The 19,078-nt window shown below is 36.0% G+C and overlaps 1 protein-coding gene across 1 annotated transcript in view; it reads right to left on the bottom strand.

Moving 5' to 3' along the window:
- Nucleotides 1–19,078, bottom strand: part of LOC126811183 (macoilin-1) — a 268,436-nt gene that overhangs the window by 222,180 nt on the left and 27,178 nt on the right. Inside the window, exon 2 of the mRNA XM_050536744.2 lies at nt 9,629–9,770. Within this exon, the coding sequence (XP_050392701.1) occupies nt 9,629–9,770 (142 nt within the window). The remainder of the gene's footprint in view (nt 1–9,628; nt 9,771–19,078) is intronic.

The following is a 19,078-nucleotide window of genomic DNA, read 5'->3' as shown; positions in this document are numbered from 1 at the left end:
GGGGTCCAACCCAAGATTTGCACGACTCTGACTTTGAATGTTACAGTCATTGTGGCATTGAATTCCAGGGTGGAAACATCAGTTTAATTGTTTTAGTGACCAGAAAACAAATTTTGATATGCGTCGGCTTACCCAAAATGAAAGGTTACGTGCCCTTGGCATGCTACAGATCGGCACAACACAGGCGGTTGTGGCGCGGACGATGAATGTTTCTCAGTCTGTCATAAGCAGGCTATGGTTAAGATACCGTGATACATAATCTGTACAGGACAGACCACGCTCAGGTCGACCAAGGGCGACAACTCAAGCCCAGGATCGATTTATCCGTACCCTGGCCTTGAGAAATCGTGTCATCACAGCAAATCAGATCAGCGCTCGTCTTCAAACAGACACTGGTGTGAGAGTGAGTGGCCAGACGATTCAGAATCGACTGCATAGGGGTCACCTTCGCGCCCGACGTCCTCGCGTGATCCCTTGTTTGAGAGATCATCACATTCAGGCAAGACGTCGTTGGTGTAGGGATCGTCAACACTGGGATAATCGACGCTGGAGCAATGTGATGTTTTCAGATTTGTCAAGGTTCACTGTTGATTTTTTGGACAGACGTAGGAGGGTGTGGCGTCGTCGAAACGAGCGCTTCCAAGACGTTAACGTCATCAGACATGATCGATTTGGGGGTGGTTCTGTTATGGTGTGGGGAGGCATCACTGTTGCTGGAAGAACGGCTTTACATGTTGTTGCAGGGCGTGTTACAGGCCAGTACTACCGGGACAACATCTTGGCAGTCCATGTTGTGCCGTTCGCACGACGTCATGGCCGCCGTTTCATCTTCCAGGATGACAACGCAAGATGTCACAGGGCCAGGATCGTTACAGGTTACCTCCAACAACAGAACATCACCACATTACCTTGGCCAGCACTGAGTCCCGACCTCTCCCCCATCGAGCATGTCTGGGACATGCTTGGACAGAGGTTACGTCAACGTCAACAACGTCCTGCCAATGTCCAAGAACTTGCTGCTGCGTTGCAACAGGAATGGGACAATCTGGACCAAAATGACCTTAGACGTCTCATTAGGAGTATGGCACGTCGGATCAATGCTTGTTTGGCAAACAGAGGAGGATTTACCCGTTACTGACTTGGTTGTGATGCTGTGGTAACTTTGCTGTTTGACCCCGGGTATCATTTTAGCCTTATAATGGTCAGTCTGTGCCTTACTTAGTCTAACGATCATTTGGAATAAATCGATGAATGTGAACTTCATTTCATTTTGTCATTTGTTTCTTCGTCAGTTTCATTAGGTGACTTTAATAACACTTAAAAATCAAATATCCCCTACTTTTTTTGAATAGTATATATCAATTTTAAAACAATTGGATGGTAACTTTTGGCGTTAGAGCGTTCACAAGAAATTTTGGACGATGGACGGACGGACGGCAATATACGTCCACATTTCAATGTGGGCATATAAAAATGGTTTAATTTTGTACTATGGTTTAGATTAATGGCAACGGCTTTAGTTTCTCCGAGATGCGTTTAAAAATGGACTACCCGTGTACTTATCTATGGCGTTCATTTATTGGACGAGCCGTTGAATTTCCCCGAGATGAGTTTAAAAATGGACTTCCCGTTCAATTATCTAGGGCGTTCATTTATTAGATGAGCTGTTGAATTTCCCGAAATACATTATATCGGGTTTTGCCATGCTTCCCGCAAGGAATTCGCGAGAAGCTAGGGTCGAAATAATATTGTCTATAATTAAGTGAAGGAGTTGCAATACAGTAATGCTGCTGCGAAAACGTGTACATGTATAATGTACAGGCCGGTTTGAATAACAACAAAATGGGTTAAATAATCTCAGGAAAACATTTACCGGCATTCTGTATCAGTTAGAATTTTTTTCTAACGCACTGTACATTCATATAACGTCGGTCAAAAGGTATGCAACAATGAACAACTTACAATTTTTTAAAACGTATCATTACATCTTCGTCTATAACTTCGATATAATCCATCAATTATTGGCTGCTATAAAATCCAAACTTTAAATTATATACGTCATACGATGAGCTTTTACACATTACTTGCAGCTTCAGTTAATCTAAATCAATCATTCATAGAGCACAGTGCCGTAAATCACTCCGCGGGGCGCTTAACGGTAAGTCATGTGGTCAGAAACGCGCCAAAAGATTGGGACTATATTCTTACTCTGTGTTACTCGGCGACAAATCTCCGCTGTGACAATATACATCTACTTTAAATATCGCCCAATTCATTTCGGTGGCGGAAATTGAATAAAGCCATTTCACACACACATACATTTACATTACATGCGCATGTCATATAATCGAATATTGTATCTTTAGAATATGTAAATATTGAATAAATATTGTTAGAAAAAAAAAGAAAAAAAGAAAACCTGCATTGATATTGCACAATATCGGACCCATATTTATCTTTGCTATTCGGACCAACCCAAAGGACCACACGGACCAATTAAATTACATTATAAGGCTTGACTTATTCATTTTAAAAATATAATACAGACAATATGTTATTATTATTATTAATGATTAAATCACAATACAAAGAGGCTAACAATTTATAGGTGAGTATATACATAACTTAAGAATATCTGCTGACGGTAAGTACATGTTAGCAAATATATATCTTTATTACATCAATTTAATTGTTTTTCTTTGATGTGCTTAATGATGAAACAATACCACGGGTAAGTACATAACACTTTATTATTTCAAAGAAAATAAATGCATATTAAAACAAACACAACAAGCCAACAGTGAGGCTGATGTCCCCCGCCAAAATCCCCAAATAAATAGATGACACATATTAATTAATCGCACATCTATTTTTTTTCCAAAGTATCAAGCAATCAAACTGATTATCAACTATACACTAAGTTTCATCACTCTCTATCAGATCTTGTCCCAAAGCAGGAAATTGCTTATCTCTGCTTAGCTTTAGCTCGATATGTTAATCATTGAACTCAGTCAAGACGAACATCTACATCAAGTTTAAACATTCTACCTCAATTAGAAGAAGAGTTGTTATGTTCCAAAGTCTTGACCAATCAAACTGCTTATTGCTCGTTAGCCTAAGCAGAAAATTCTCATAATCAAACTTAGTCAAGGTATTTGTGTAATGAAACTATACACCAAGTTTCATCAATCTCACTTAATTAGAACCAAATTTATCGTGTTTCAAAGCATCAACCAGTCAAATTGCTTATCTCTGCTTACCCATAAGCCAAAAATGCAGATCTTCGCACACCATCAAGGTATTGACCTCAAACTCCTACACCAAGTTTGAACATCCAAGCTTAATTAGAAGGAGAGTTATTGTGTTCCAAAGTCCCGGCCAATCAAATTGCTTATCGCTCTGCTTACCATGAGCAGAAAATGCTCATCATCGAACTTAGTCAAGATATTGATGTAATGAAACTATACACCAAGTTTCATCACTCTCACGTAAGTGGAACTAAAGTTATCGTGTCTCAAAGCATCAACCAATCAAATTGCTTATCTTTGCTTACCCTAAGCAGAAAATGCTTATCTTCACACTCCATCAAGACATTGACCTAATAAACACCTACACCAAGTTTCAACATTCTAGCTCAATTAAAAGGAGGGTTATTGTGTTCCAAAGTCTCAGCCAATCAAATTGCTTATCGCTCTGCTTACCCTGAGCAGAAAATGCTCATCATCGAACTCAGTCAAGGTATTGATGTAATGAAACTATACACCAAGTTTCATCACTCTCACTTAATTGGAACTAAAGCTATCGTGTCCCAAAGCATCAACCAATCAAATTGCTTATCTTTGCTTACCCTAGGCAGAAAATGCTTATCTTCACACACCATCAAGGCATTGACCTAATAAACATCTACACCAAGTTTGAACATTCTAGCTCAATTAGAAGGAGGGTTATTGTGTTCCAAAGTCTCGGCCAATCAAATTGCTTATCGCTCTGCTTACCCTGAGCAGGAAATGCTCATTATCGAACTTAGTCAAGGTATTGATGTAATGAAACTATACACCAAGTTTCATCTTTCTCACTTAATTAGAACTAAAGTTATCGTGTCCCAAAGCATCAACCAATCAAATTGCTTATCTCTGCTTACCCTAAGCCGAAAATGCTCATCTTCGAACTCCATCAAGGCATTGACCTAATAAACACCTACACCAAGTTTGAACATTCTAGGTCAATTAGGAGGAGAGTTATTGTATCCCAAAAAGTGTGACGGACGGACAGACAGACAGACGAACCCATTTTAATAGTCCCCTGCTTTCTTCGAAAGGCGGGGGACAATTATCAATTTATTAAAACAACAATTAAAACAACACTTTATTATTTATTCGAGTAGTCATATTAATACAAACGCAATTATTAACTTATTAAAATAACACTTTATTATTGGTCCGAGTGGTTTTTTTGTATGGTCCGAGCAGTCTTTTTGTTTCGTCCGAGTGGTCTATTAGTTGGTCCGAGTGGTCATGCATTCGTACAAAAGAATGGAATCATTCAGAAAGTGTAGGCTACTCAAAATAACGGAGTGAAGGCGAGAATTACATGTAACACACTCGTGGACACTGTATAAATATATGACATGCGCATGTAATGTAAACGTATGTGTGTGTGAAATGGCTTTATTCAATATCCGCTTCCACCGAAATGAATTGGGCGACATTTAAAGTAGATGTATATTGTCACAGCGGAGATTTGTTGCCGAGTAACACAGATTAAGAATATAGTCCCAATCTTTTGGCACGTTTCTGACCACGTGACTTACTGTTAAGCGCCCCATGGAGTGATTTACGGCACTGTGCTCTATGAATGATTGATTTAGATTAACTGAAGCTGCAGGTAATGTGTAAAAGCTCATCGTATGATAAATATAATTTAAAGTTTGGATTTTATAGCAGCCAATAATTGATGGATTACATCTAAGTTATAGACGAAGATGTAATGATATGTTTTAAAAAAATTGTAAGTTGTTCATTGTTGCATACAATTTGGCCAGTTATATGAATGTACAGTGCGTTGGAAAAAAATCCTAACCGATACAGAATGCCGGTAAATGTTTTCCCGAGATTATCTAACTCATTTTGTTGTTATTCAAACCGGCCTGTACATTATACATGTACACGTTTTCGCGGCAGCATTACTGTATTACAACTCCTTCAATTAATTATAGACAATATTATTTCGACCCTAGCTTCTCGCGAATTCCTTGCGGGAAGCATGGCAAAACACGATGTAACGTATCTCAGGAAATTCAACGGCTCGTCTAATAAATGAACACCCTAGATAATTGAACGGGAAGTCCATTTTTAAACGCATCTCGGGAAATTCAACGGCTCGTCCAATAAATGAATGCCATAGATAAGTGCACGGGTAGTCCATTTTTAAACGCATCTCGGAGAAACTAAAGCCGTTGCCATTAATCTAAACCATAGTACTAATTAAACCATTTTTGTTATTCTTCAACGATTTTTATCAATTATCGAACAGGGTTTTGAAATTAAACGGTATGAATAGTAACCAACGCTAAAACCCCCGTATTAAACGATACCATATTTGTAGTGCTAGACAGTGATATATTGTACAGACAGTGATATATACTATTCAAAAAAAGTAGGGGATATTTGATTTTTAAGTGTTATTAAAGTCACCTAATGAAACTGACGAAGAAAGAAATGACAAAATGAAATGAAGTTCACATTCATCGATTTATTCCAAATGATTGTTAGACTAAGTAAGGCACAGACTGACCATTATAAGGGTAAAATGATACCCGGGGTCAAACAGCAAAGTTACCACAGCATCACAACCAAGTCAGTAACGGGTAAATCCTCCTCTGTTTGCCAAACAAGCATTGATCCGACATGGCATACTCCTAATGAGACGTCTAAGTTCATTTTGGTCCAGATTGTGCCATTCCTGTTGCAACGCAGCAGCAAGTTCTTGGACATTGGCAGGACGTTGTTGACGTTGACGTAACCTCTGTCCAAGCATGTCCCAGACATGCTCGATGGGGGAGAGGTCGGGACTCAGTGCTGGCCAAGGTAATGTGGTGATGTTCTGTTGTTGGAGGTAACCTGTAACGATCCTGGCCCTGTGACATCTTGCGTTGTCATCCTGGAAGATGAAACGGCGGCCATGACGTCGTGCGAACGGCACAACATGGACTGCCAAGATGTTGTCCCGGTAGTACTGGCCTGTAACACGCCCTGCAACAACATGTAAAGCCGTTCTTCCAGCAACAGTGATGCCTCCCCACACCATAACAGAACCACCCCCAAATCGATCATGTCTGATGACGTTAACGTCTTGGAAGCGCTCGTTTCGACGACGCCACACCCTCCTACGTCTGTCCAAAAAATCAACAGTGAACCTTGACTCATCTGAAAACATCACATTGCTCCAGCGTCGATTATCCCAGTGTTGACGATCCCTACACCAACGACATCTTGCCTGAATGTGATGATCTCTCAAACAAGGGATCACGCGTGGACGTCGGGCGCGAAGGTGACCCCTATGCAGTCGATTCCGAATCGTCTGGCCACTCACTCTCACACCAGTGTCTGTTTGAAGACGAGCGCTGATCTGATTTGCTGTGATGACACGATTTCTCAAGGCCAAGGTACGGATAAATCGATCCTGGGCTTGAGTTGTCGCCCTTGGTCGACCTGAGCGTGGTCTGTCCTGTACAGATTGTGTATCACGGTATCTGGACCATAGCCTGCTTATGACAGACTGAGAAACATTCATCGTCCGCGCCACAACCGCCTGTGTTGTGCCGATCTGTAGCATGCCAAGGGCACGTAACCTTTCATTTTGGGTAAGCCGACGCATATCAAAATTTGTTTTCTGGTCACTAAAACAATTAAACTGATGTTTCCACCCTGGAATTCAATGCCACAATGACTGTAACATTCAAAGTCAGAGTCGTGCAAATCTTGGGTTGGACCCCCATGATGATCCCAAGCATCACCTGCATTCCATGCGGTAGCTATTGGTGCGTTTGGGCGTCACATGTAACTGGAAATGTTTCTTCTGTTAGGTTCTATAGTGACTTTTTTCGTAGTCATTTGCATATTTTAGTATTATGCCCCCAAAATCAAATATCCCCTACTTTTTTTGAATAGTATATTGTATAATGTATACACTATGTGTAGTCACTGTGATGTCACCAGCCAATCAACCGGATTAAGGTCGTAATTGAAAAATTGAAAAGCGTTTTGCCGTGTCGGATACTTGAATGTTTATAGCTGAATTAATTTTAATCAAATAGGTGTGAACTTGCCGTAAAGTGGATATAGTAACCATTGGCTACATGTACATGCAATTTAGATTTTTCATCTTATGTGGTCTTTAAACTCAGTGTATAAATGGTGATAAACTGAAACTATTGACATTCCATAAAATATCGCGATATTTTCTGAAAATATTGTGATATTGTTTCCCGATATATCGCCCAACTCTATCACAGAGTTTCTGGAATTTCAGCTCTCAAATATATAACCAGCGGCTGCCAGGCAGGATACGCCCACATTTTCGAGAGATGGATAGAGAACAAGCTAAGAAGAAAGTGATTTTTCCTACAATCAAGGGCCATAATTCAGGAAATTACAATTCGATATGCGCAAATATCGAAAGGAACCGAGATCTTTGTGTTATAAACTTACATTTCAAGTTTCAACAAAATCGGATAAAAATTGTGACTTCTATAGGGTCCACAACCTTGATATACCCTATTTTTACGCTATTTGAGAACGAAGGGCGGCCATTTTATCTGTCAGTTTTGCGCCGTTTTTCATGAAATTCGAACTCAGTCGTCCTTAGGGAGTAACGGTGATATAATAATACGTTTTTTTAAATCGAATAAAAATTATGACCTCTATCGGGTCCAGAAGCTAAAAACATAATTTTTCGTACAATCAGGGGCCATAATTCAGGAAGTTACGGTCCGATATGCGCAAATATCGAAAGGAACCAGGACTTTGGGTTATAAATTACATTTCAAGTTTCAACAAAATCGGATTAAAATTGTGACCTCCAAAGGGGTCCACAACCTTGATATAACATATTTTTATGCTATTTGAGAACGAAGGTCGGCCATTTTGTCTGTCAGTTTTGGGCTGATTTTCACGAAATTCGAACTCAGCCGTCCTTAGGGTGTAACGGTGATATAATAATATGTTTTTTTTTAAATCGGATAAAATTATGACCTGTATAGGGTCCACAAGCTAAAAATGCGATTTTTCGTACAATCAGTGGCCATAATTCAGGAAGTTACGGTCCAATATGCGCGAATATCGAAAGCAACCGAGATCTTTGGGATATAAACTTAAATTTCAAGTTTCAACAAAATCGGATAAAAATTGTTACCTCTATAGGGTCCACAACTTTGATATACCATATTTTTACGCTATTTGAGAACGAATGACGGCCATTTTGTCTGTCAATTTTGGGCCGATTTTCACGAAATTCGTACTCAACTGTACATAGGGTGTAACGGTGATATAATAATACGTTTTTTTAAATCGGATAAAAATTATGACCTCTATAGGGTCCACAAGTTAAAACGTGATTTTTTCGTACAATCAGTGGCTATAATTCAGGAAGTTACGGTCCGATATGCGCGAATATCGTAAGGAACCGAGATCTTTGGGTTATAAACTTATATTTCAAGTTTCAACAAAATCGGATAAAAATTGTGACCTCTATAGGGTCCACAAGCTAAAAATGTGATTTTTAGTACAAACAGGGGCCATAATCCATGAAGTTTCGATCCGATACATGGAAATACCGAAAGCAGCCGAGATCTTTTGGAGATAAACCTATATTTCAAGTTTCGTCAAAATTGGATAAGAATTGTGACCTGTAGAGTGTCCACAAACAATTGTGGACGGACGGACGGATGTCCGGACGGACAGGGGCGACGACAATATACGTCCACATAAAAATGTGGGCGTATAAAAACTTCAAGCAAAAGAAATTCTGCAAGGTTCAACTCTTTCACTACTGGCCTATAAATGTCATCCACCTCAATCCCATAATAAATAGATGATACTCATTTATCTTATTCTGAAGTATAATAGCAAACAATCTGCAAAATTCTATCACAGAGTTTCTGGAGCTTCAGCTGTCAAAGATATAGAAACTGCAAACAAAAGACTATCTGCAAGGTTCAACTCTTTCACTGCTGCACTGTAAGTTTACATGTCATCCACCTCAATCCCATTATAAATAGATGATACTAGTTGATCTTATTCTAAACATAATTATCACATTTATTCACATGACAATGGAACTTTACAGCAAGTTTCATCACTCTCACTCTTAAAATTAGAATCAGAGTTACAATGTACATGTACCGTGTTCTAAAACACAATAAAACAAATTGCTTATCTCTGCATACCCACAGTGAAAAATGTTCACCATTGAACATATTCATGGTATTGATGTAATGAAAATATTCACCAAGTTTCATCGATCGCAATCAAAGTTATCATGGTCCAAAGTAACGACAAATAAAATCCCTGCTTCTCTGAAATATGGGGGACAATATAATGCACATGACATAAAAGAAAAAATTACTCACAAGTCCTTGGTACTTAAAAGAGTCATAAACACTGCGTAGTAGAAGCCAGAAAGGCCACAAATACTCAAATCGGAATTCAAGAATAAAATCTGCCATCAGAACAAGAGCCCAGACCAAAAGAAATCTCATGTACAAGAATGTGCTGAAATAATAAACAGAATGAATAAAATTATTGTGTAGTTATTATTAACATACATTAAAATATATACAGGTTACAATTCTATGGAATACAATTACTGCTTATTACTGAGCAACGTTTCGACTATTCTTCTCTAGTCATTATCAAGCAATGATAAAATAGGTAGACGTAATTAAGGGGTATGTCTGGTTGATCAGCATTGATTAAGTATTGTTGTGTACATGTATATATTGTCTTGTTATATTTTCATATTTTATCATTGCTTGATAATGACTAGAGAAGCCTAGTCGAAACGTCGCTCAGTAATAAGCAGTAATTGTATTCCATAGAATTGTAACCTTTATACTCCAGTTCAATTACTAAATGCCTTTGAAACAATACATTAAAATATACCCTAATTTTCATTGTGGCAATGGGTATTGCCTGCATAAACTCTGTCTAGTTTTTGATTCATACAAGACTGAAGAGGAGTAACCTGGATGTGTCCTAGTACTCCTAGAGCTCAGTTACCACGAACCCTAGATTAAAGAATAAGTCCAGCCACCTGTTTATATTTATTCATTACAAATATCTAATACTGGCTGTGTTACCAGGTGTTGCACTGGTAGTTTAACATTCACAATAATGCAATAATTTAACCAATTTTCAATTTCATCCGTAAATACTACACCAAATACAAACTTTCACCGGTGCCACGTTACCCTTGAACTTATGTCACTTCTGGTACCAATGAAACCATTAAACGTTATTCCACATAAGCACTGCACACATGTTATAAAATGGACACAGAATCAACCAAATCCAGCAATATCAATTCCATTTATAGATTTGTTACCATGTGTTACATATGCCAAAAAATTGATCCTGAAAAAATTTGTTACTAACTTACCGTTAACTTAAATGCAAAAATAAATCTAAAAAATGAACTGTTTCAATGGCATTTAGTAATTGAACTAGAGTATACAGGTCACAATTCTATGGAATACAATTACTGCTTTTTACTGAGCAACGTTTCGACTAGGCTTCTCTAGTCATTATCAAGCTATATAAAAAATGAAAATATGACAGGACAATATATACATGTACACAACAATGCTTAGTTAATGCTGACAAACCAGGGATCTAACTTAATTACGTGTACCTAATGGTAATCTGATTTAATTAAACGCTAATAAGTAATAATATCAATTAACCTAAAAATTGACTAATTGATTAATGGATAAGTTGTTGTGGAGTATACACAATGATAAGTGGGTTTTAATAATACAAACGTTGAAAGAAAATGAAAATTGATGAAATGTTATCAACGACCCCTTTCACTGAAATAAATACAAATGATAAAAGAATAGATTGTTGTGGAGTATTTACAACGATTTGATGAGGTTTTGATAATGACAACATCCCAAGAAGATGAGATTTGATTGGTGTTATGACAAAAATAATTGATATGTGGATGTTGATGTGAGTGATTCTACTGATATACGAAAAACCCTTAGAACAATGACTGCACAAATGATCAATAGTCCCCTGAAGGCTGACAATTTAAAATATTGAGTGGTACTTCATTGGATGTTATAGTGATGTAGAAAAGCAGGGTTAGAACTATTGAGTGCATTAAATTACAATAACCGCAGGCCTGAAAAGCAAAAATGCCTGAAAAGCAAAAATAATTGGGAATTATTAGTTATCATTTTTGCAAATTATGATGGTTATTACAAACTTAAAATTATTACTGGAATATTGATAAGTATTAAATATGATAAAAAGAAAAAAGAAGAATTATGCTTAGCCTTGATTATGTGATAAGAATATCATATGCCCTAGGGAGGAACAATCCTTGATCTCTGTTCATCGTTGGTTTGTGTCGTCGTATTTGAATGGCTTCATGCAATCGGCGCGCTCTCTTGTTGCTTATATTCTTGCATAGTGGTTTTACGTTGGACCATTGGACTCTGTGGCGAGGGCTTGAGTTCAAATGTTCAGCTACAGCTGAGTTGTTGGTTGCTGCCTTCGACTTGTGGTCATCTATCCTTTTATTTAATGGTCGCTTTGTCTAATTAATCAATTAGTCAATTTTTAGGTTAATTGGTATTATTACTTATTAGCATTTAATTAAATCAGATTACCATTAGGTACACGTAATTAAGTTAGATCCCTGGTTTGTCAGCATTAACTAAGCATTGTTGTGTACATGTATATATTGTCCTGTCATATTTTAGCTTGATAATGACTAGAGAAGCCTAGTCGAAACGTCGCTCAGTAAAAAGCAGTAATTGTATTCCATAGAATTGTGACCTGTATACTAAACCAGCGGCTGCCAGGCAGGATATGCCCACATTTTCGAGAGATGGATAGAGAACAAGCTAAAAAGAAAGTGATTTTTCCTACAATCAAGGGCCATAATTCAGGAAATTACAATTCGATATGCGCAAATATCGAAAGGAACCGAGATCTTTGTGTTATAAACTTATATTTCAAGTTTCAACAAAATTGGATAAAAATTGTGACCTCTACAGGGTCCACAACCTTTATATACCGTATTTTTACGCTATTTGAGAACGAACGGCGGCCATTTTGTCTGTCAATTTTGGGCTGATTTTCACGAAATTCTAACTCAGTCGTCCTTAGGGTATAACGGATATATAATAATACGTTTTTTTAAATCAGATAAAAATTATGACCTCTATAGGGTCCACAAGCTAAAAACGTGATTTTTCGTACAATCAGGGACCATAATTCAGGAAGTTACGGTCCGATATGCGCGAATATCGAAAGGAACCGAGATTTTTGGGTTATAAACTTATATTTCAAGTTTCAACAATATCGGATAAAAATTGTGACCTCTTTTGGGTCCACAAGCTAAAAACGTGATTTTTCATACAAACAGGGGCCATAATCCATGAAGTTTTGATCCGATACATGCCAATATCGAAAGCAGCCGAGATCTTTTGGAGATAAACCTATATTTCAAGTTTCGTCAAAATCGGATAAGAATTGTGACCTGTAGAGGGTCCACAACAATTATGGACGGACGAACGGACGTCCGGACGGACAGGGGCGACGACATAATATGTCCACATGAAAATGTGGGCGTATAAAAATGAAATATCATAGTTTATTAGGAATATTGAATAACACTCATTTGAAAAAGATATTTGTTATGAAGGCGAAAAATACAGTTTTTGTCAAAATGTTGCTATTTCCAGTAAAAATAAATTTTTGAAATTGTTTTTATGAAATCACAAATGGCATTAGGCGTCAAATGGTGAAACTTTTATAAAAATCAAATAATAATTAACAATTTTATGGACCAAAATCTGTTAAAAGTGACTTGCAGAAAATCGTCTGATTCTTCACAACTGAACAGGTGATATCTATATGATCGTATGGGTTCATTCTATTTGTAGAATGGAATTAAACACATAACAAATAGGACTCATTTGAATAAAATATCTTGTTTTTAAGGCTAAAAATACAGTTTTGGAAAAAATGGCGTCACTTCTGGTGTCAATTTTAAATTCTGCTCAAATTGATATAATGTACATTTGCTTTATGCATCAAATGGTGTCACTTGATTCTTTTACAGGCAAAAAATATGAAAGATAGGTTGCCAGGCAACGAAACATACGGCCCACAGCAGCTAAATCGTCCGGGCAGTCAACAAGAGTTGTCGCATATTTTTACTTTTTTCAGTAATGAAACATTTATAATACATTAAAATCTGATTAAGAGTAACAACTCATTAAATAATTATCAGAATACCATTAGAATTTGTTTGGTTTTTATAAAGTTCTGCCCCATGCTAACGTTTAGTATACGAAACTTTTAACATCATGGATTTAGCTGTTCAAGTCATAAAAATTCATTGAAAATCTCAGGACCTTAAACACTGTGTATAAATACAAAGTCAATCAGATATTAACTTTAGCCTCTAGAGCGTCCACAAGCGATTGTGGATGCCGGACGGACGGGGGCGACGACAATATAAGCTTCTTCGTCTCATGACCTTAAACACTGTGTATAAATTTAAAGTCAATCGGATATTAACTTTAGCCTATAGATTTTTTGAAGTAATCAAGGGCCATAACTCTGGCAGTAATTATTAAAGATAGGTTGCCAGGCAACAAAACATACGCCCACAGCAGCTAAATCGTTCGAGTGGTCGACAAGGGTTGTCGCATTTTTATTCCTTTGTAGGTAATTGGGGGCCTTTACAAGACAGTTCCACACAGATCAGATTATAAATTTTGTCGTTTGAGGGTTTACAAGGTTCTAAAAACTGAAACAAGGGTCTCAACTCTGGAAGTAATCTACAGAAATGGTTGAAATTTGACAGGCTTTTTCGTTTTACTAATTTAAATAATGCATATAAATTTCATACATATCGGATGATAACTTTCATCAATCGAGCATTAACAAGGTTTAACAAAATGAAACAAGGGCAATAACTTTAGAAGTAATTATTGTAAATTGCTGAAATTTATCTCCATAGGATTATATTCACAAATGATAAATTATTCAAAATTAGAAAAGTTGATAACACACTCTGCACTTTCTGTGAATCTAATATAGAAAATGTAGAACATCTCTTTGTCCTTTGCCCATTTTCACAAATAATATGGAATCATCTTCATACTATCCTAGATCGTGGTAATATAAAGATAAATATAAAAACACATATAATACACCTTGGTCTAACTAACAAATCAAATTATATAAGTAATACTGAATGGATTTTCATTAATCATGTAATTATTTTAACTAAATTCTATATATATCGGGCTAAACTACGAAACGAAATGCTCAATATTAATAAGTATGAAAGCTTTTTAGTAGAGCATGCTAAAATGGAGATTGAGATATCTCCAGAATTATACACAAATAAATGGAAATATCTTTTTAAGAATTAACAGATTGCCTCCATAACGATTCCCCATTGATGGATTTATGTACTTAGATCTGTGTATAGTAGGAACCCTGCGACTCACCATTTATATAGAATAATGTATTTTATCATTTAAGATATAAATGTACTTAATATATGCTTGTAGAAATCTGACGTAAAAAAAAAAAAAAAAAAAAAAAAAAAATTGCTGAAATTCAATAAGCTTTTTCATTTCACTAATTTAAATCATGCATATAAATTTCACAAAGATCGGGTGATAACTTTTTGCGTTAGAGCGTTCACAAGGATCAATAAAGTGAAACAAGGGCCATAACTCTAGACGTATTAAACGGAAATTGCTGAAATTCAATAGGCTTCTTCGTTTCACTAATCTAAATAATGCATATACATTTCACAAAGATTCGGTGATAACTTTTGGCGTTAACAGCATTCACAAGGTGCAGTAAAGTGAAACAAGGGCCATAATTCTAGATGTAGTAAACAGAAATTGCTAAAATTCAATAGGCTTCTTCATTTCACTAATTTAAATAATGAATATAAATATTAGAAAGATCGGATGATAACTTTTGGAGTTAGAGCGTTCACAAGGTTCAATTAAGTGAAACAAGGGCCATAACTCTAGACGTAATAACCAGAAATTGTTGAAATTCAATAGGCTTCTTCGTTTGACTAATCTAAATAATGCATAAACATTTCACAAAGATTGGGTGATAACTTTTGGTGTTGGAGCGTTCACAAGGTTCAATAAAGTGAAACAAGGGCCATTACTCTAGACGTAATAAACAGAAATTGCTGAAATTCAGTAGGCTTTTCGTCTCACTAATTTAAATAATGCATATAATTTTCAGAAAGATCGAATGAAAACTTTTGACGTTAGAGCGTTCACAGGGATCAATAAAGTGAAACAAGGGCCATAACTCTAGACGTAATTAACGGAAATTGCTGAAATTCAATAGGCTTCTTCGTTTCAGTAATCTAAATAATGCATATAATTTTCAGAAAGATTGAATGATAACTTTTGACGTTAGAGCGTTCACAAGGATCAATAAAGTGAAACAAGGGCCACAACTCTAGACATAATTAGCGGAAATTGCTGAAATTCAACAGGGTTCTTCGTTTCAGTAATCTAAATAATGCAAATAATTTTCAGAAAGATCGGATGATAACTTTTGACGTTAGAGCGTTCACAAGGATAAATAAAGTGAAACAAGGGCCATAACTCTAGACGTAATAAACGGAAATTGCTGAAATTCAATAGGCTTCTTTGTTTCAGTAATCTAAATAATGCATATAAATTTCAGAAAGATTGGATGATAACTTTTGGCGTTAGAGCGTTCACAAGGTTCAATAAAGTGAAACAAGGGCCATAACTCTAGACATAATAAACAGAAATTATTGAAATTAAATAGGCTTCTTCATCTCACTAACGTAAACAACATATATCAATTTTAAAACAATTGGATGATAACTTTTGGCGTTCACAAGAAATTGTGGACGATGGACGGACCGACGGACTGCCAGAGGGACGGACGGGGGCGACGGCAATATACGTCCACATTTCAATGTGGGGGTATAAAAATTGTTGAAAATCAATAGGCTTCTTCGTCTCATGACCTTAAACACTGTGTATAAATTTAAAGTCAATCAGATATTAACTTTGACCTCTAGAGCGTCCACACGATTTTTTGAAGTGATCAAGGGCTATAACTCTGGCAGTAATTATCGAAAATCGTTGAAAATCAATAGGATTCTTCGTCTCATGACCTTAAACACTGTGTATAAATTTAAAGTCAATCGGATATTAAGATTTTTTGAACTGATCAAGGGCCATAATTCAGGTAGGTACGATGAGATATGTGCGAATATCGAAAGGAACCAAGATATTTGGGTTATAAACATGCATTTCAAGTTTCATTAAAATTGGATCAAAATTGTGACCTCTAGAAGGACCATAACCTTGACCTGGCAGTTTTCATCCAATTTTCACGAAATTCAAACTCAACCAAAATTATGGTGTAACAGTGATATATTCGAACACTTTTTTTTAAAATCAGATAATAATTGTGACCTCTAGAGGAATTACAAGTTTAAAACGCCTATTTTCCTACAATCAGGGGACACAATAAAGGAAGTTACGATCAGATATGCGCGAAGATCGAAGGCAACAAAGATCTTTGGGTTATAGACATGCATTTCAAGATTCATCAAAATTGGTTTAAACTTGTGACCTCTACAGGGTCCACAACCTTGATATACCATATTTTTACACTATTCGCTTACAAGCGGCAGCCATTTTGTCCGGCAGTTTTGGTCCGATTTTCACAAAATTCGAAGTCAACCTTCATTACTGTGTAATGGTGATATAATCAAATGTTTTTTAAATTTGGATAATAATTGTGACCTCAAGAGGGACCACAACAGGCAACGAAACATACACCCACAGCAGCTAAATCGTCCGGGCAGTCAACAAGTGTTGTCGCATATTTTTACTTTTTTCGGTAATGAAACATTTATAATACACTAAAATCTGATTAAGAGTAACAACTCATGAAGTAATTATCAGAAAACCATTAGAATTTGTTTGGTTTTTATAAAGTTCTGCCCCATGCTAACGCTTAGTATACAAAACTTTTAATATCATGGATTTAGATGTTTAAGTCATAAAGATTCATTGATAATCAATATATTTGTTCGTCTCAAGACCTTAAACTCTATGTATCAATCTGAAGTCAATCAGATGATAACTTTAGCCTCTAGAGCGTCCACAAGATTTTTCAAAGTGATCAAAGGCCTAACTCTGGCAGTAATTATCGGAAATCGCTGAAAATCAATAGGCTTTTTCGTCTCATGACCTTAAACACTGTGTATAAATTTAAAGTCAATCGGATATTAACTTTAGCCTCTTGAGCGTCCACAAGATTATTCAAAGTGATCAAGGACCATAACTCTGGCAGTAATTATCGAAAATCACTGAAAATGAATAGACTTCTTCGTCTCATGACCTTAAACAATGTGTATAAATTTAAAGTCAATCGGATATTAACTTTAGGCTCTAAAGTGTCCACAAGATTTTTCAAAGTGATCAAGGGCCATAACTCTGGCAGTAATCATCGTAAATTCCTGAAAATCAATAGGCGTCTTTGTCTCATGACCTTAAACACTGCTTTCTAACATCATGCCCTTCATAGAAAATATAATACAAAAGATATAACTAATAAATTAAAGAACACATCACAATAATTTACAACAAAGGAAAAAAAAAAAAATATACAAATCAATTAAAAGATTAATTTAAGTACATGTATATGCAGGTCATATAACAGAACGTTTGAATACATATAGATATAGGTTTTTAAAATAAGGTATTTGAAGTAGATTTAGGTAAAGAAGAAGTTTTTTCCTGAAAAGATTCAAGTTATTTAAAGTTTTTAAAGAGGCTGGCAACGAATTCTAGAGTTTGGGCCCTTTAAAGCGTATACTGCTTTTAACTATATTAATATTTGGCTTGAGAGTAGTAAGTTTATTGTTAAGATGATTGTAAGGAGTTCAATAATAAGGTAAGAGGTCAAATAAGTAATCAGGGCATTGTTTTAACAGAATTTTATAATTAAATATACATTGATTAGATTAGAGATATATCGATTTACTATTGTAAGAATCTTTAATTTGTCTAGTCGAGGGTAAACGTCGGCGGTATGGTTAACATCTAAAATCAGTTTTAAGGCCATTATTTGCTGTCGAGAAAGACGGTCAAGAGATTTAGCATCACAACGGTCCCATATTGGGGAACAATAATCTATATATGTTTGAAAGTGGGCATTGCAGAAAAAGATTCGGAAAGGAGCTGGAAAATATTTTTTAATTTCACGGAGTTGAAATAGTTTCTGGCTTAGTTTTTTAGAAATATAATCGATATGATCTTTCCATCTTAGATTATGATTGAGAAAAACACCCAATATTTTTACCGAGGAGACGAATTCTAATGGTTCATTACGTAATTTAATATTCAAAGTAGCAGTGAGGATATTTCTTTTTTGTTGCGTCGTGATTAGCAAAGCTTTGGTTTTCGATGTATTTAGTCTCATATGGTTTTTATCACACCAGGCTAATACTATATTGGCATCGAGTTGAAGCTTTTGTTCTAATTCTTTGACAGTAGACCCAGAAGTGTAGACTGTTGTGTCATCCGCAAAGAGGTCAGTTTTAGAGGATAGGTATAAAGGTAAATCATTTATAAAAATATTAAATAAAATGGGTCCCAATATTGATCCTTGGGGCACACTGTGATAGATAGATTTATTACCAGATAATATGCCATTAACAGACGTGCACTGACTTCTGTTCTTTAAGTATGATTCTAGAAAAAGAATTGATTTTCTGGAAAATTTAAAATGTTTACATTTGT

Source organism: Patella vulgata, chromosome 2 (genome assembly GCF_932274485.2).
Source record: "Patella vulgata chromosome 2, xgPatVulg1.2, whole genome shotgun sequence".
Classification (NCBI taxonomy): domain Eukaryota; kingdom Metazoa; phylum Mollusca; class Gastropoda; family Patellidae; genus Patella; species Patella vulgata.
The sequence above is the reverse complement of the archived record's forward strand: the minus strand, read 5'-3'. Positions and strand labels throughout refer to the sequence as shown.